The following is a 20,670-nucleotide window of genomic DNA, read 5'->3' as shown; positions in this document are numbered from 1 at the left end:
TCCCGAACTATAATAATGAACTGCACATTGTGGTGTATAAGTAAAAAACTAAAATTTAAGAAGAATTAGATATTAAAAAATGAGACACATGGTTTGATGAACGTAAAGAGAATTTTATTACATTAATACAGATTATTCTACACATTTATTCAAAAATACTGTTTGAGATTAGCATAAAAAAATCCTCTAAGTAAACACTAATACTCAAACAAAACAAATAATAAGGAAAACTAATATTAGTATTTAATGTTTACAATTATTGTTAAAATGAAATTTTAAAAAAGACAGTGCATTAATTGCTTGGTCGAAAAGCCTGGATCTTTACTTAGTTACAAATAAGCCTGAAGTAGAAAAATTTTCTTTAATTTTGGGTTGAAATAGATCCAATTGTTAGAAATGCATCTAATAAAATTTTTAGATTCGGTGTCAGTGTACATATCGCTTCATATAAATTCATCTCACTTCTTAAAGATGAAAATATCACAGATTACAGAATAGTTTAGGGCTAAAGTCCCAGGTTACATAGGGAGCTAACTAGCATACAATTTAGTGCAATTGCATCATTTCTGTACATAGCCAACAACTTAAATAGTTATGAATTGGCATCATTAAGTATATCTCATATTGTGAATACCTTCACAACGAGTTGCCACAGTACTGCACTACTTCGAATATGTAGCGCTTCGCCACAGGAGAAGACTATTGTTACTAATTCTCAGTGGATACCATCACCCGTATGCAGAGCAGTGCCGAGGGTGAGACGAACGAGGCTCTTTCCTCAGGTTAAAAGCTGAGAGGTTTGCCAAAAGAAAGATTAAATAATTGCCAATGTTGCCGTCATCAACAGTAGAGCACAATGTTTCATTCTTGCCTCATATACTAAAATGGCTCGGCGTGGCCCCCCCATACAGGACTGTTTCAGAGCGTATTGGCTCCTCATCAGTGGGTGGGCAGGTACCCAAGTACACCATCAGGGATCTTTCATATTGTGATGTTATACTTTATACTTCACAACTGGGTTGTCATCATTGCAACACCAGGGTACCTGTCCACCCACCGATGAGGAGCCGATAAGCTCCGAAACAGTGCAATATGGGTGTTGGCATCCACTGAGAATAAATATCAATATTCTTCTCCTATGGTGAAGCGTTGCTTATTCGAGAGAGTGCAATACCGTGGCAACTCGTTTTGAAGGTATTCACAATATACATATGAATATATGTATATTGTGAATACCTTCAATATACATATATTCATATGTATATTGAAACAAAAATCAGGGTGGCAAGCATCACCCGCAGGGACTGGGATCTAAAAAGTCACACTCTGGCACTGTTCTATAAAGCTGTTTTCTTGTTAGTCATTTCAAGAAATGACTGACAAGAAAGGGCTGGTTTCACCAGACTATCATAGTCACTAACCAGAGATAGCTAGCAACTATCCAAAGGGCCATTCTACTCATCATTACCAGAGCCTGATATATATGGTAAGCACCCCTGCTCTCCAAGTCCTTCCCCTTGACCTTGAGATTATAAGATGTGGAATGCTTTTTACCACCTCTCAAAGGGACTATCCAGTACCATAACTGGATTCACCACGAACCTGACAAATAATCCTAAGGCAGAGAAAAGGCGTCTCCTTGCTCCTGCAGCAGGTCTGGCAGGACCACCAATGGACCACATCTACAAAGGGCAAGACTACAAGGAAATTCATACCAGAGGTCGCTTTCACTTTCACAAAAACCTCATCCTAGTTTTCCCTCGGATTGTATGCTACATACCTTCTCACGGGACACACATCAATATAGAAAAAATTAACCTCTATGGGCACTGCAGACAACCCACACCGCCAATGTGGTTAGGAGGAAATCTGGTGCCACATTATGTTCAACTGCCCGGAGTATAAAGATTTGAGGTCCATCCTGATTACATAGATCACCAATCTTCCAAAGGACCAGGAGCATATATTGATCCGAACCAACAACTAGGCTCACACTGGTGAGTATGGGCATGGCACACCCAGGGCTGGATATCATCATTATTCTCTTTCTTGGTGATTCCCTTCTATTGCTGATTGACTCTCTCTCTCTCAGGTTAACTCAGAAATTTTTTTTGGCTGGTGCAGCGTAAGCCTCAGGCTTTCTTGCATCATGGCTAATAATAATAATAATAATAAAATATATGTTCTTCACAGAGAACTTCTTCAACAGAAGAAGAACCGAAAAAAGTATCCTGAATAATCAACGACTTCAAGACCAAAACCCACCAACTCCAACACTGGATACCCCTCCTTAGGATGCAACACACTCACAAACCTCAATCCCAGCTGCACTGCTGCAGCCTACTCTGCTCTCTCAAGAAATGGCCCTGACAACCAAAACAGGAAAATTCTAACCCAACTGCAACTCTACTTGATATGGATGCTGATCCTATCTGATTTCGACACTGATCACCAATGGACTAGGCATTACCTGTTCCAAGATCATATCTTGGAACAGGTAATGATGAACAGGTGACTGTTGGCAATCTTCATTGGGTTCCCTTACTCAGTGCACTTTCACTCCCAACCCAAACCCAACTTACCTAATGGAGTTTCTCCATTCATCCTTTGGAATGCCTTCACTCTACATCCCCAAGGTCTCTACCTCACTTACTGTTTCCCCACACTCTTTCTACACTTTTTAGGTTCTGCCACCTATTGTCTGAGCTATCAGTGGCAGGATCTGCTAGAGAATAATGGGCAGCCTGGCTTACCTCCTAGTGGTGTGTACGGGCAACCTGTGGTCCAATTAGGGGCTCTGCGGCCAAAAGCCAGAATACAACAACAGAACCCAACATAATATTTCTCACATAACACACACAATACTTCTGTCTGGATCTTACAGAGTAATGTATACTTCACAAGAGCACTTATGGCACAGTTGTGCCATAAGTGCTCATTCTGATTTGCTTCATTATTTAACTGCTAACTCTTCCAACATCAGGTACTGTACTATTTTTAAAACAGTAAAAATAGTACAATACCCGGCATCTTCCACCCTCCAATTAGTGACCACTTCTAATTACAGTCTTTGTCTCAATATGCTAGATATCCAGTTTACAAATTTTCCTGAAAGGTATTGACACAGCAGTTCCTCGGTGTAAGTTAACTTTTCAATGACATATATAAAATTTAAGTTCCTACTGAAGTCTCGTTTTTTTTTTTTTTTTTTGTGAACCCCAAACACGAGAGATATTAAAACCTATAGTACTTAGTACCGTGCTTGGGTTGGAGGTTTAGAAGGTGAAAGAAGATATTTGTTGACGTTGGACTTGAACTTCTGTAGATTGTAATTTTCAGGAAATACGTATGAAGGAAGGTTGTTCCAGAAAACGGCAGTTGAATGAATAAAAAGGAAGATGAAAAGTTGGTTCTGTGAGTTTGAAGTTGGACAGTAAATGGATGTTGGCTGGTGGTGGCACGTGTTCGGACTGTTTTGAAAGAGAGAGCAGGAATTATAGAAGCCAATTCAGAAGAACAGTGCCCATGGAAGTATCTGTAGAAAAGGCATGCAGCAGAAACAGTACGTCTATGAGAAAGCCAGTGGAGAGACTCTGTTAGAGATGAATCATTAATTAACCTAACTGCCCTCTTCTGAATGGAATCAAGAAGCCTGAAAGAGGTTTTGGGGGCACCACCCCAGATGTGGGAACAATATTCCATGGCAGGGCGGATTTGCGATTTATACAGAGTGAGCAGCTGTTTGGAAGAAAAGTAACGCCGAGAGCGAAAGAGAAAACCAAGTTTTTTAGATGCAGAGGAAGCAATATTTGTAATGTGCTTGTGCCAAGAGAGATTAGAAGTCAGGGTAATCCCCAAATGAGATATATCATTTTGCCTAGAAATCGGAGTGTCACTAAAGATAAGCATAAGAGCAGAAGAATCCTTTTTTGCTAGATATAAGACAAGACTGAGTTTTAGAAAGGTTGAAATCAACTAAGTTGTCTTTGCCCCACTGGAGAATTACCTGAAAATCGGCATTTAAGGATTTGGGAGCAGATTTTCGAGAAGTTGAAGCTGATTGGGCAGGACAAGGTTTCTCAAAATGGAAAGTGGAATGCAATGTGCTATCATCGGCAAAACTATGGATAGGATTTCCAAGCAATGGAAGAAGGTCATTAATATACAAGAGGAAAAGAGTTGGGGAAAGAACTGAACCTTGGGGGACACCAGCATTAGTGGAGAAGTTAGAAGACAGAGAGCCATCTACCATCACCCTCAGTGAGCGATCAGAGAGAAAACTGGATAACCAATTACAGAAAACAGTTGGCAAACCATAAGATGGAAGCTTGTTTATGCCAAACACGATCGAAAGCCTTTGAGATGTCAAGAGCAACTACTTGTGTTTCACCGAACCTTTCCATTGAATTAGACCATAAATGGGTAACATGAGCCAGAATATCACCAGTGGATCGAAACTGACGGAATCCATACTGGCGATCGTTAATCAGACGGAAGGTTTCTAGGTAGTTTAAGAGTTGGCGGTTAATTGATTTCTCCATTACTTTAGAAAGAGTAGAAGTAATTGCAATGGGACGATAATTGGATGGGAGGGATTTTTCACCCTTTTTAGGAACTGGCTGGATATGAGCAAATTTCCAAGCAGAAGTAAAAACACCTTTGGAATAAGAAAGTGAAAAAAGGCGGCAAAGAATAGGAGTAAGTTCAGGAAAACAGGTTTTGAGAACAAGTGGAGAAATAACATCAGGACCTGGAGCTTTCTTTGCATCAAGATCCTTCTGATATCCTTTTGACGGAAGACCACAGGAGGCATTGAATAGACCGTGTTGGGTAATGGTGGGAGGTGTTTTACCAAGCTCATTAATACATGAGCTGGAAGAAAAACAGGATGCTAGCAGGTCAGCTTTATCCTTGGCTGAAGTGACAACAGAACCATCTGGTTCTGTTGCCCATCTCTGCTCCCACCTCTGTTGGACAGAGGTGGGAGCAGAGATGGGCAAAAGTTGCGGCCAATACCTTTGGCAAGAGACCAGAATGCTCTGCTACCATTAGGGCAAGAAGCAAGTTTTCTACTCATAGCCTGTTCAAACTCTACTTTGGACTGATTAATAACTGCTTTACATTTGTTGCGAGCATTGGTGTAGGCAGAAAATGAAACTGAAGAATTAGAAACAAGCCAATTACGATATGCAACATTCTTCTCTTGAACAGCCTTAGCACATTTATTGGAAAACCAAGGTTTAGGACAAGATTTTAAAGTGGAGTGTGGGATAAAGGATTCCATTCCTGCAAGAATAATTTCACTGACACGATCTCAGCAAATGTTCACATCAGAAGTTTTGAAACAGTAATCCGACCAAGGAAATGAAAAAAAGAAATCTTGTAGGTCATCCCATTTTGCATTCTTGTAATGCCAAACAATACGAGGTTGGGAATAGCCATGAGATAAAGGTTCCATTGGAGAAGAGACAATCGCCAAGTTGTGATCTGACATGCCTAAGGGACCTCTCACTTCGACCGTGTACTTAGAAGGGTTGTTTGTGAGAAAAAGATCAAGCGTATTGGCTGTATGATTAGGATTGAACGGTATTCTTGTAGGTAAATGAACAATCTGTGCTAGGTCATTAGTAATTGCAAAAGCCTCAGCATCTCGACCTGCTGGGTCGGTGTGACTAGAAAACGGAAGCCAGCTGGAGTTGTGAACATTAAAATCACCAAGGGAAATTATCTCACTGTTAGGAAAGTTGGACTGGAGAAAGTCAAGTTGCAAAGAGAAGAAGTCAAAGAGCTCAAAGTGATTAGTGGAGTTGGGATAACGGTAGAGACAACAGATGAATCTGACACAATGAGGTAGAGAGATTTTAAGCCAGAGAAGATCAAAGAGAGGAGATTCCAAATTGCCAAGTCACTGACAGGGACTATCAGAACGGACATATGCACAAGTACCACTTTTGAGGCGAAAGGAATCATACAGCGAATAATTTGGGCATCTGAGATGAGCAGTAGTTGAATCAACCGATAACTGAGATTCTGTCAGAAAAAGTACATGGGGTTTGGCAGACTGCAAGTGGAAATGGATATCGTTGAGATTAGAATTGAGAGCACGTATATTTGTGAAATGAATTAGGAAGTGCTTGGGAGTTTTAGATCTTTTCGCAGATAAGCTTGCTCAATTAGTTTGACAATTCATGGTGTGTTCAATAGTAAGAAAAAGTGGGTGGGACATGCTGTATGAAGTACTAAAATTTTTGGATATGGCGTACACGTGGTAAGAATATACCCAGATCCTTGACATAACGTGGCCTCGACAATGTTCCCCACATACACACTACTCAGACTCCCTCCAGTCACTATCTGGCAGAGTAGAGGTAGCAAGATTATACACTAGCTGATCCGGAAGCCACCTAGAGAGTTACCAATAGGTTCGGTCCGGTGTACTAACTAGCGGCCAGCCTGCGAATACCGTTTTAGAGCTGTACCCTCGAAATGTAAGGAATATTGGATCTCGCCACGACGTTCATCATAACCTCAAAAGTCATCAATCATACTGCATGATGGAAGAGATAGGGAAGGGTTGACCGGAACTTAGTGCTAGAGACTAAACATGGGTTCCACCACTTCAAGCCTCCAATAAGCAAAGTGGTGGAATTTCACCAGTTGATTGTTGTTGTTGTTGTGTTTACGACACATAGGCTGCTAGGGCCATTAACTATATTTTATGATATATTCCTATATGATTTAGGAAAGTAAATAGTTCTTTTTGATTAAAATCATCTCCCAGAATCTGTAATAAATTTATTGATGACTGCGTATTACAAATTGATTTAAAGATGTCTAAGCGGATGGTTTTAAAGTGGGGACAGTCCACTAACAAATGTCAAATGGTCCGTTGTACTTGACATGATGTATATTGGGGAGCACTGTCATTAGTTAACAGATACAGGTGAGTGAGGTGAGTATGCCCAATCCTTAGCCTTCCTAAAATTATTTCATCTCGCCTGTTTTTTCTGAAGCTGGATTGCCACAGCTTTGGTTCCGGTTTTATTTGGTAGAGTTTATTTCCTGGATAACCTTTCCAGATTAATGACCAGCTGTTATAACATGCTTTACGGATAATGTGTTTGTAATCTGTATATGGAACTTGAAAAGTCTGTGAAATAGTGGTTTCTGGTTGTTTGGCTGCATGATCTGCTCTTTCATTGCCGGCTATTCCAGAATATTCTGGGATCCAGCAGAATGTCACAGTTTGGTTCAATTCCTTACAGGCAAGTAACTTAGAATGAATCTGTTTTATTACAGAGTGAGAGGAGTTGGTATTAGTATTTATGGCAGAGACAGCACTGAGTGAGTCAGTGTATATTAAAGCAGACGGAATTAGATGTTCAATAATGTGATCCAGAGCTAAGTTTATAGCATAGAGCTCAGCAGTGAAGATACTGCATTCTACTGGCAATGAGACAGAAGTGCTAAATGATCGGAAGATTGCAGCAGCACCTACTTGGGTCTCCGTTTTGGATCCATCTGTATAGATTCCACATGTGTTTGAATTAGAAAGAGTGTAAGTTGCATGTAACTGTGCGATATTGGAAGGAGACAGCGTGTTCTTTCCCCACTCTTGAAAGTAGTCATCATATATTGCACAGTTATTTTGCCAGGGTGGATCTGGTGGTGTTTTGTCCTGAAATATATTGCTGATTTCTATGTTCCATGATTGAGCCAGTTCCTTAAATCTAAGTGGAGCAGGTCAGTTTTCATTAGGTTTACTGATGTAAAATGACTCGCATTCAGTATTGTAGAGACATCTCCAACAAGGATGAGAGGGCAGACTACAGATTTTTGCAGCATACATCAAAAGTAATGATTTTCTGCGAAGATGTAAGGGAGGTTCATGAGCTTCGATGTACAGGCTCTGAACCGGGGAGGTTATGAATGCGCCTAGAGCGACTCTCAAAGCACAGTGCTGGATGGTGTTTAGTTGGTCTAAAGTACTTTTCCTCGCTGAATCATATACTGGAGAGCCATAGTCCAAGCGAGACCTGATGAGAGCTCTATAAAGATGGATGAGGGTATGACGATCAGTGCCCCATGACATACACCAGAGGATGTTTAATTTCTTCAAGCAGATGGTTCGAAGATAGGCCATATGTGCTTGAAAGTTCAATTTCCTGTCTAGTATCAGACCAAGGAAACGGACATTGTGAGCAAGAGGAACTGGCACGTTATTTATCTTTAGCTCTGGATCAGGATGAAGTGACCGAAGTTTGCAGAAATGAGTGGTAGTGGTTTTCAGTTCAGCGAGATTATATCCATTTCGTAAGGTCCGGGATTGAGTTCTCGTTAAAGCAATTTGTAGCTGTCTTTCGATAGTATTCATGCTTTGCGATTGGCAGGATATGGTGGGATCGTCAGCATACATGTATACTTCAATCGTTTTTGGAAGTTCTTCCAAAATATTGTTGATCCTAATCGCAAATAGGGTTGGACTCAATATGGAACCCTGTGGGACACCCACTTCTTGAATGTGAGATGTTGACAGCATATTTTTATATCGGACCTGAAATGTATGCAATTTTAAAAAGTTCTGAATTATTAAAGGGAGATGTCCTCTCAACCCCAACTGATGCATATCTTTAATAATACCATGACGCCATGTGGTGTCAAATGCTTTATGGATATCCAGGTTGACCATCACTAGATATTGCTTTCTGACGAAGGCATTACGAATGTTGGATTCAATTTTTACAAATACATCTAGGGTGGACCTGTTTTTATGGAAGCCATATTGGTGATCAAAAAGGAGATTTTTGGAGTCTAGAATCCAGGTGAGCCTCTTATGTACCATCCTTTCAAAGATTTTGCCCAGACAGCTTGTCAATGATATTGGTCTGTAATTCTCAACTAGAGAAGGATCTTTGCCTGGTTTTGGAATAGCACAAATATAGGAATGACGCCATGACAGAGGATACGTATTTTCAGAGAAGATCCGGTTATAAAAGAGTAATAGTGTGCCGAGATCGGCTTCACACAGATGCTTCAGCATACTGTAGTGAATGCCGTCTGGTCCTGCTGCGCTGTTCGGAGATTTGCTCAAATATTCTCTCAGTTCAGATAGAGTAAACAGCTGGTTATATGGAAGTGAAAGTCTAGTTGCGAAATTAAACTTATGACGTTCTGAATCAGTTTTACTGCATTGAAAGGTCACATAAGAAGAACAGGCAGAAATGTTATAAAAAGATTCGGCTAAAGCATTTGCAATGTCAGTAGGAGAGGATAAGTCCTGCCTATTGCATTATATTATCGGAGATTGCTGCGCGCGAAATTTCCCATTTTGAGAGGTTGAATTTTTTTCCAAATGATTCGAGTGTCAGTATTTTTGTTAATAGCTGAGGCCAATTTAATCCAGGAGTCACGTTTTGCTGTCTTCCTAATTTGTCTTGCTTTGGCTCTGAGTTTTTTGTACATAATTAGGTTGGCGGTAGTTGGAAATTTGCCAAACTGGTTCCAGGCACGGTTTTTTTCTCGTTCCGCTTTGGAGCATTCTTCATTCCACTACTGATTTTGGTGTACCCGCTTGCTCTGGTTGGATTTTGGAATGGAAATTTCTGCTGCAGATAATATATGGCTTGTAATGTGATCAATATGATTTTGTTGTACATATAGTTTGTCCAGTCTGCTTTATGAAAGTTCCAAGAAGTACGGCCTTTAGGACATGACACCGTCTGTGTTTCACCGGTTGATGAGAGTCATCTACCACCTAGTACTGCCTGGTAACATAGAGGGGCAGCGTTCTTCCATGTCATGTGGTGTGGGTGCCACACCTCGACCCCTGCTTACGTTGGTTCACACCTGGGTGGTCATCCACCATGTACTTGTGCATGGAGGTTATACCCAGGATTACTAACAGTCCCACCATCGGGAAGGTGCAAGCAGAGGATTTGGCTGTCACAGATCGTCCAGACTTTGCCGAAATTGGGTCCACTTGACTTGAGCATCACCCAAATATCAGTTCCATCAGCGTTTTAGACTCCCAGGTAGCAAGTACAGCTTGTCTGGCATATCTGACAGAATGTCTGTGACAACCTCAAGGACCAACTGACTCGGTTGCAATGTAAAATATGAAGTTCTAAATTCCTATTGAATGTATTCATTCTAGAAAGTGAAGTGTACATCTTAATTATAACTGTCTATCTGTGTAACACAAGAGTGCCGTATTTGGATCACAACAGATGCACTGTATAAAGCAGTTTGTAACAAGGTTACACAAAAATGAGCCAGGCTAAGCGTGATTATGAAAATTGTTTTAACGTCTACACCCCCAAAGGTAAGTGAAACATAGGAGCTAGTTCTGAGTTCTGTTTCATTTTCTCTTTTTCTGGGCCACCCTGTATCATTTCAAGTCCATAAACAACTCATTCTATAAACAAAATAAAAGTGATTATCTTATTGTAAAAGATGAAATATTGCCTGTTTTAAGGTTACACCCACTTCTACAAATTAAAAACAAATAAATAGCATACTTAAAAAACAAAGAATCAAACAATAAAAATACTACTAACATGTAGTGCAGTGGTGGTGACCTCTTGAAAAGACAAAATGATGCTCTTCCCACCTGTTCCCACCTCTCCTGTGTAAACAGGGTTCTACTTCTATTGTCAATCCTATTAATTCCTAGGAGAGTCATCTAAAATAAGATAATTTATTAAATTAATATTTAAAAATAAATGTAATTTACCTTATATAACAAATTGTTATGAAACTTGTAAAATTAAGGAACACAATGTTAAGAAATGTGATTACAGCTTTCCACAGATAGGGAACTGCTAAGCAAAAGTTAATTAAATCTAAACAATTATAGTTAACTTCTGATTATATTAGTTATTTTTGTTCTTTTTATGCAAAAGCTCTTTATATTCAGTTAAACTAATAGTAATATCAATCTAAGATGTCACTCTTAGAATTAATCCAATTCGAGGTATTTTTTTTTTAACCCAAATGTATTTTCTGCAGCAATATTTTACATGAAGGCTAGATCAGCGGTGGCAAACCTATGGCACATGTACCCGAATGGACACATACAAATTTGTTGGGCATATGGAATTCAGAGCATCTCAAAAAAATTTCAAACCTTGAACAACATCACTCCAGGAATCCACCCTGAGTCATGACCTGCACATGCCTGTTCTCTCTCTACCAGGCATGTAGTGACATTACACCATTCAGTAAATAGCTGTATTCATGCAGTGATTTGTTTCTGACCAGCCTGCACTCCAACCCACGTCCAGAGTATGGGAACAAATGTCACCCCAGACTTTCACTACACAAGAATCCCGGATCCAGGTCGGTTAATCAAATAGGCTGGGCCACTATCAAATAGTTTGGATAATCAAACATAAAAAATTAAAATTAAATTAAACTTTCTGTTTATATGCCAGCACAACTACCAAGTCAGTAGAGTTTACAATAAATCGTCAATACAAATATTTATCATATTTAATAGTCACGGGCTTGAACCCCAGTCCACTCAAGGAGCACGTGATATGCACTCTCGCTCCTGACCACTGGGGCTACATGAGAATACCCAGTTTATACAAAACAAAGTGTAATTAGGCCTAGAAGTAAATTATCATATGCAAGGTTTGAAATATGAAGTACTGTATTATAAAAAATAATTTAGGAAATTGTTTGTAAATAATAACCAAAAAAACGTTTTGAAGAAACAGTATATATTATATTGTTTTACATGGTTTCAACTATAAACCATGTTTTTTTTTTTACATAAACAGAAATAAACAGATAATTGCACACAAATAAGAGATAATGAATCTTGGAAGGGTTTATATTTTAAAATATGTACTCTTGAATTTTTCTTCGAACCATGCGAGACTGTCTTTTTTTCGTGGCAAGGTCTCTCATCCTCTATAATAGCAGTATCTCCGTGGAACTGCATTTAGACTAACTCATACAGCACCATTGCAGTTTCTAGAGTAGTGAAGGCCTCTGCATGAGTGGGCCTTCAAATGTATTAAGCGCCACAAGTAATATTTCAGCATAATAACAAGTGCACTAAAAGAAGATACTGTAATTTTTGTGGGGGAGGGAGGCGACGGTTTGGATAATCAACATTTGCAAAATTCCAAGTGGCACGCAAGGATAGTGTTTTAAAAGATTTAGCCAATTTTGGCATGCACCCTTAAAACGGTTTGCTACCCCTGGCCTAGATACTGTGATCAGAAAACAATATATGTATACAGAGGAAAACGATACAGTAAGAGAGCATGATAATGAGAAGCAGAAGAGAAATGATAACATTTATAAAAATGTTTTATTCTGAACATGTACGAAATGTTTCAGATTGTTAACATTTTAGCCTCTTCACAGTACTGAATAACAAATTTAAAAAAATTATTGATACACATACTAGATCAAAGCAGCTTAAAATCAACTTTTTTTACTCTCAACTCAACTCAGTAGCAGGTAGACTAGACTGCTGTCAGGAGCAGAGACCTAGTAACAACATTTATAAACAAGCAATTATTAATAACAGTGTTGCCTGTTGCCGTATGCTAGACATAGTGATATAGTGTTGTTTGGCTAGCAAACAACACTGTTGTGGGCAATTACGGTGCCTGTGATTGCCCAAAACCCATTTCTCTTTGAAGTGTACAGAACTCTGTAAACTAGAGAGGGGAAGTAGCAGGAAGGGAGGCTCAAAGTAACAGACACAGGGACAGGGTGTCCATGTGATCGCTATACAGCATCCAGTTCTGGGAAAGGCACTGGTAGGTTACCACTGATGAGGTCTATGAGGGCAGGTCAAGTCCAAGTACATGCTCATGTTCACGGGTTCAAGATAGGAGAGACATGTCACTTCCAAGGAAAATATGGCAAGGAAGTGCAAGACAGAGCCCAACAGTAGAAACCCAAACTGTTGTGCTTTATGCAATCTGTATCAAGTCAATTGAAAGAGGATATCTAAAGTTGGCTGCTGGATTTCTGCAAGCAGGGAAACTGAAGCTGTGGAAATGTCTATTCTTACGTTTGAAGGTTAGAGGGTCACAAGCAGTGGTGTACTGGAGCTGGCTCACGCGAGCCGGTTGTTAAATTTTCAATATATAAACTGTAGAGTGGCACACCCTTCAATCCACAATGGTCAGCGGCATTTGGGCGATAAGCTTGTAATCAAGCCGGGGCACGCTTAGTTCGGCACCCATTGTGCTTCCTTTCCCCTACCCCCCCTCCCTATGCTATGTGGTAGCATGCATAGGGATTATTTCGGCTAGCAATTTTGCAGGAATATTATTTTCAACAAACAACTGCTTCAGTTCCGTCCCATTTTCAAGCATTGTAAGTCCACTCAGGTGAAAATTACCATAGTGAAATTAACTAATTATTTCTATCCTATCTACAAAACTGAAACTCTCAACATACATAAACGGAAGTGTTTTCCATGATATCCCAACTTGAAAATCCAGAAAAATCTATTAATTAACACTCAAACAGCAAAAATTTATGTTCAAGTATGCATTTTATAATTATTCCCGAGAAAAATAACCAGGCATTGACACTGATTATAGATCGCATCACCGAATTTGTTTGAATTTCTCATGTGTGTGTTTGGCTGCTGGCTAAAGGGAGTTATAAGTTGGGACACAGAGCTGTGGGTGACATGAAGGCACCATCATGCACGAGGGCGATACAGGAATTTAAAAAAAAAAAAAAAAAAAGCATGTAACTGTTTCTTGGCATAAGAAACATAACTGAAAGAGCTGCAACAAATTGTTTTCGAAAAATGAAAACATCGCATTTCCTTTCTTCAATGTGTATTGCATCTACTAACACAAAATCAAGAAAATACATCTATCGGAAGCCACACTGGAAACGGAAAAAAAGTGTAAAATGGATAACACTGCAATGCACATTTAATAAAAGAAAATGTTTGCTTTATTGCAACTGTTTTTAGGGAAAAATATTGGTACAGAACTTTTTCTGCATGTATATTTTTTCTTTTTAACAAAATTTTCAGAAAATATTTCTACTGATAGCTGCGTTATAAACTTCGAAAACTGGTGCCAAAGGAACTTCGCATGAACATTCATAAAATCAAACAGTTGCGTAACAAGGATTTTTTTGTCAGACATTCACAAAAAATGCACTAATTGCCAATTAAATAAAAGGTGCCTGAATACATATATATATATATATATATATATATATAAAAGATAGGAGGTTATGCTTTTAATATGGAGAGAGAACAGAAGGTAGCGTAATCAACCAACAGGTTAGCTAAAATGGTTAGTTATTTGGTTTTTTTTTTTTTAGGAGCATTAGCAACTAAGGCCATATTGCTCCGGGATATGCGGTGGTCATTCCCTGACCTTTCCACATCCTCCGTATTTGGTGGCGACGGGCTCGAACCCCGGTCTAATCAAGAAGCCTGTGCTATGCACTGCTGCTCCTTCCCACCTGGCTACGGAGGCGCCAGCTAAAATGGAAAAGCAGTCATAAAATAACACAATTTGAACCTGCAACACTGAAAGTCAAAAATATTACAAGTCATCTGAAAAATGTTTTTCAGATGACTTCAACGTTGTTAACAAGGGCCAGCCATCAAAACCAGTCAAAATGCATTTTGACATCCTTGAGGCCTTCCACTCGTGTGTTAATTATGCATTTTTCCAATTCATTTGATCAGAGAACCAATCAAGACCAACCTTATGTATGTAAACACTCTGTACCCATTTGTCCAGGACAAAAATCCAGCAGAATGTGCGAGGTCTAACCACACCTTGACAAAGAAAGATAAGTTGCAAAGTGCTTAAATTAATGTTTCCTTGAGGTATTATTAGCTTGAAGGAAATTTTCAATAATATTTTGACTCCATAAAAAAGAATTGTTTGGAATGTTCAAAAAGTATGAGTTTTTACAAAATGCAGTTAAAAACAGAAATTGCCAGCAAAAGATTTAAAAATAAAAATGCAGAAGACAAACAAATACATAGATCTTGTAACAAACAGGTTTTTTCTAGCATACAATAAGACCCCCATATCTGTGAGGGAATATGTTCCAAAATCTACCATGGATGGCTGAAAACTGCGGATTTTAAACGAACATGTGGTGACCCCATATATAACATGATTTTCTTGTACATATATATGTATAATAAAGTTTAATTGATAAATTGAACACACGGTAAGACATTATCAACATTAAATACAGTAATAATAAAGTACAGCAGAGACTTGATTTACCGGGATTGGATTAACCGAGACACTTCAAGACTCTGAATAATAAAAAAATAAATAAAAATCAACCAGAAATCATAAAATTCAAGTAATAACTAGAATAGATATAAACAGATATTTTGCAAGTCGTAATTAAGTGACAAAAACCAGAGTTATAAGTCATCATTGGGAGATTAGCGTACCTATTATCTTGCAACCCCTGCTGTCTTCACAATCTACTGCTCAACACAAAAAAAAAAAAAAAAAAAAAGAGAGAGACCAAATGATATAGTATGTTTGATTTAGTGTGTTGCGTCGATTGTTGTGTTCCGTAACATCACAAAAGGGCAAATTTTGATTTCGTTATTTATGTCGGGGATGTTGAAATTTTTTTTTTTAATAGTAACTATGTTTTGTTGTTGTTGTTTAAAAATCATGAAAATGATGGGCAAATGCAAGAGTTGGGCTTTCAAATTAAACAAAAACTTGAAATTATTCAAAAATTTGAAAATGGTGCATCCATTAAATCTTTAAAGAACCGTTATAATGTTGGTGACTAAACTATACGCGACATTGTAAAAAATAGAGGGAAACTATTTGATTTAAAATTGACATCGTAAAAAATAAAGGGAAGCATTGTATCGGACATGCGAGTAATACGTGTTAAGTTTCTTTCTTTTTTTTCCGGGGTTAACCGTGGGTAACTGAATCAGAGGATACCAAATCAGCAGATACAGGAGCACAACCGTATACACAAAATGCAGTTATTATCTTCACAACATACATCTGTCTTTCTGAGTATAAAAAAAAAAACTAGGCAATATGGCAGATGCACAGAAATGAAATGTTCTCAGTTTACACATAAAAAGGTATTTTTTTTGTTATGAATCGTGAATTACTAATATTTGCTAATGCATTCGAAATATAATGCACTGCTTACATTATCTAACTTGAAAATATTAGTTTTACTGATGCAGTGAAATACAAGGCACGAGATGCTTTATATTTCTACTCATGGCATTAAAAAAAAGATTTGAAATTAAAAAATAAATAAATATATAATAATAATAAATGCAATGGCAGACCACATAAATTAACTCTGAAGATAAGTTTAGAAATATTACATCAATGATCATATGTTTTTATGTTGATATGACTTCTTTAATTATAATTTTCTGGGTTTTTTTTTTTTTGCTACACAGAGAATAGTGTTTTCTTTGCGTTATTTTAAACAAACTGTTTGGAGCAGGAGTTTAAAAAATACTTAGGATTAGTAGAGGAATATGATGCAAGAAAGAAAGCTTATACAGCATCAACAAAAAAAACAAAAAACTTTCCTATTTCACCCATCCATTCTTTCTAAATGTTTGTCTAGTTCTGCCTTGAATTTATTTAAGCTGTCAACTTCTACAACGACAGATGGAAATTTGTTCCAGCAATCAACCACTTGCCGGCTAAAGGCAAATTTCCACACACTATTCTACAACTGTCATTCCTCAATTTGAATTTGTGTCCCCTCAGATGATTAATCTCAGCAAGAGGAAGATTCCCATCAGCATTGAGCATGCTCAAACCATTCAATGCCTTATACATCTCAATCAGATCACCTCACGGGTGCCTAGTCTCCAGACACTGTAATTTGCAAAACTTAAGCCTTTCTTCCTAAGAGTAACCCTTTGTTCCATTCATTAATCTTGTTGCCCTTTACTGTACTCATTCCAGCTCTACATCCTTCCTAAAATGAGGCCTCCAGACAGTGCTCAAGGTGTGGCCTGAAATGGGTACAGAGTGTTTACATACATAAGGTTGGCCTTGATTGGTTCTTTGATCAAATGAGTTGGGAGAATGTATAACTATCACATGAGTGGAAGGCCACAAGGATGTCAAAATATACTTTCCATCAAGTTGTAGGACACACTCTCCAAGCAAAAATAAAATGACTGTACTTGGATTTTGACAAGCACACAATCTAGGTTTCTGTGAATTTATTTTTCCAACTGATTTGTCAATTGTGAGACAGTGTGTACTGTATAAATTATAATTCACAAAAATTTATTTAAACAGAATGAAGTGTTTTATTAATCCTATATATTAATTGTAGGCTCTAACATAGTATAATTTTTATCAGGGGGCTCCAATTTCTGGAATTCTTTATAACAGCAAAAATTCTGCCTTTATTCATTTTACCAACCCATCTCAGAGCCTTATAAATATCTATCTGGTTCAAAGGGATAATCACCTCCTTATCCCTGCTAGAAAAATTCCTGTATATCATTGACAAGACACAATGAGCTACTCTTGCAGACCATCTGCACTGCTCAGAAAACTTCATAGCTAACTGCACAATTACCCCCCAGGTTCTTTTCATTCTCTACCACCCTGAGTGTAGTACCACACAGTTGATACATTACTCTGGGGTTACTGCTAACCATATACAGTACTTTACATTTGTAAAGCATTTACTAGATATTAATTTTATGTTAACTTTATAAATACTTCTATTTTTGTAAATAGAAGCAGAGCACAGTTCGCAGTACCGAACCTACTGAGAGATTTAAAATCTGTTCTCTGGCAACAATATTTGTTCCTCTTGTTATTTTTCTTTAATTATGATTGTATTATTTTTACCCCAACAAGGTGAAACACAGATATCAATACAAAACAATTTCAGTTAAAACAGAAACAAGCCTAAAAGGCAAATAAACTATACACATTTAACCACTGTTTAGTTCTCAGTAAAGCAATTGGTACTATTCCCACATGAATGATTATTCTATATATTGGAGCAATGTGGCATTAAGAGCAACTTAGTATTATACTAAATGGATCATCATCAAATATCCAGTAGAAACTTATTATTTCTGTACTTACCTCAAGGTAAGTACTGAAATAATCTTTTGCTATAAATTTGATGAATAAATTGACAGTACAGGCAGTTCCCACTTTACAAGTTCCCGGATTTACAAGTTATTTTTTACAAGTATTGCAAAATTGCAAATATGAACATTAATAGCAATAAATAAATGCTAAACATAAATACAGCATTTCAAACCATGCAGATAGCCATACACTACAGTACTACTACAGCAGAGGTCGGATAAAATGAAACAGAAGCGGTCGTTAATATTGCTAACTAATTGCAGCTTGAGGTTTCTACAACCAACACTGATCTGCTTCAAGCACACAATGGGGAGCTCACAAATTAAGACTTCCTTGATATGACAAAATGTGAAGAAGCTGAGGAAAAAGAAGATTTAATAGGCTGAAATTGCTGTTAGTTCCTTCACTCTCAAGGGACTTGAAGAAGCTTTTCAAAACAGAGAAAAAGCAATTGAGATTTTCAAGTCACAAAATTTAAATTTCAAGCACACTAGAAAAGTTTCTACAGATTTAAAAAATGCTTATGCGTTCTATCGTGAAATTTATATAGAAAAGAGTGGACTGCCTTGGAAACAAATGACTTGAGAATTTCTGAAAATGACTCCTTGTGCTTTCAACAAACCAACAAGTGACAAGCCAATATTGAGTAATTAACCACCGAGTGTTCATTTAGTGACGATGATGAAGAATAAACATTCTTCAACATCTGTATGACATAAATAATTTCTTTATTTATTAAGAATTTGCTTGATTTTAAAGGCTATGTTTTCATTTCTTTGGATAAATAAATCATTGCTTAAGCATAAACTACTGTTTTGTTGACCTTTATTTAACATTACTGTGTGTCAAATTTCATTGTTAAGAATGCAATCCCTGCTGAATGTAATCCCCATTATGTCTATGGAGCAGGATATTAAAAAATACTTAGGATTAGTAGAGGAATATGATGCAAGAAAGAAAGCTTATAACAGCATCAACAAAAAAAAAAAAACTTTCCCATTTCACCCATCCATTCATTCCAAATGTTTGTCTAGTTCTGCCTTGAATTTATTTAAGCTGTCAATTTCTACAACGACAGATGGAAATTTGTTCCAGCAAATGTTTTATTTATATCCCACTTCAACTCATAAAGTGGGATATAAATTCCCACTTTATGAGTTTTCGCTTCACGAGTGCACACTAGGAACAAATCAACTTGTAAAGTCAAGAACTACCTGTACTTCAAGCCCTAGCTGCAAAATTATATAACTGTCACTAAATGGATGGCTAAGTTGCCACAACAGACAATAGTTACAAATAGCAACTGCTCTTCATAAACTAATATCATGTGTGGGGAACTACAAGATTCAATATTGAGCTCCCCATACTGTTTTTAATAATTATTAGTGATAATTAACAAAACAATTTCAAGTTTGATATTTAAGTTTCCTGATAATACAAAGATGGGTGGGGTATTTAATGACACTGATCAGGGTATGCTATTTCAACAAGATCTTGATAATTTAAGCAGATCTAGGCAGATAATCTAGATATAAAAATGGCAAGCAAGGTACAACATTTGGATAGCTGCCCTAGAATAACATACCATTTCGGTAGCACAAAACTCAAATGATACAGAAAAAGATAGAGGTAAATGTAGTTGGACACAAAGTTCTCTGAGCAGTGCGGATAGGTTATTAAGCAGCTCGTGGGATTCTAACTCTTTTAGAAAGATTTGTCAAGTCGTCCCAAATGTCATTAAAATCAGAAGATCAGAAATCTGAGATGAGTAATATTCAGAAACAAAGGAGTGATTATCTAACTGTATAAGGTCACATTCGAAATATTGCATACAAGTCTGGATACTTCATTTTAGAAAGGACAATTCCATTGGAAAAGTGGAAGAGAAGAGTAGCAAGATTAGCTGGGGAACACAAAAAGGGTTTTCTTATCAAGAGCAAACTGGTATTCTGTAAACTGAAGCATCTGGAAACTATACATCTGTGCAGTGACCTAACTGAAATGTTTAAAAAGGTTATGTAAACTAAATGCTGTGGCATCTTTAGACTTTCTCAGATGACACAGTGAAGATATATTTATACTGAGAAACAGATGTGCAGAAACTCACATTCGGAAAGAGAGCAATTGATTGATGAAATCAATTATGGTATCCACCAAGTATTGTACAGGTGGGTAGTTTGGGCAAATTATTAGAAGGAATGGGCAAATGAAGTGAATAATTTTTATTTTATTTATTTTCTTGTGGCTGATAACTGTATAAGCTGGCTTCTTTGCATTATTTTACCAATACTAGCGCTATTATCAATTGCTATATTGACTGAACAATGTCACATGTGTGCACAAATTTGGGCCTTTATTGTTGTTTAAGTTGTGTAGAATATGTTTTGCAGCAATGCATAGCAAAGATGAAAGATGAATTATTTTGCAGCAAACATGAAAGATGAATTAATCATCTGTGAATAATTAATATTAATTGGTTTTATGCATATTCTTATGTAAAATTTCAAAATACATATAGGTGGGCATTTCTGGATTGTCTAGTTCTAAATAAATTAGTATTAGTCCAGCT

At 37.4% G+C, this 20,670-nt stretch overlaps 1 protein-coding gene across 1 annotated transcript in view; it reads right to left on the bottom strand.

Annotated features, from left to right (window-relative positions):
- Positions 1–20,670, bottom strand: part of Nse4 (SMC5-SMC6 complex kleisin component Non-SMC element 1) — a 166,939-nt gene that overhangs the window by 131,629 nt on the left and 14,640 nt on the right. The window contains exon 4 of the mRNA XM_090373402.1: positions 10,557–10,681. Within this exon, the coding sequence (XP_090229528.1) occupies positions 10,557–10,681 (125 nt within the window). The remainder of the gene's footprint in view (positions 1–10,556; positions 10,682–20,670) is intronic.

The sequence above is a fragment of the Mastigoproctus giganteus genome, chromosome 5 (genome assembly GCF_048544385.1).
Source record: "Mastigoproctus giganteus isolate SK-2022 chromosome 5, ASM4854438v1, whole genome shotgun sequence".
In the NCBI taxonomy this organism is placed as follows: Eukaryota; Metazoa; Arthropoda; class Arachnida; order Uropygi; family Thelyphonidae; genus Mastigoproctus; species Mastigoproctus giganteus.
This window is presented reverse-complemented; position numbering and strand designations above follow the sequence as displayed.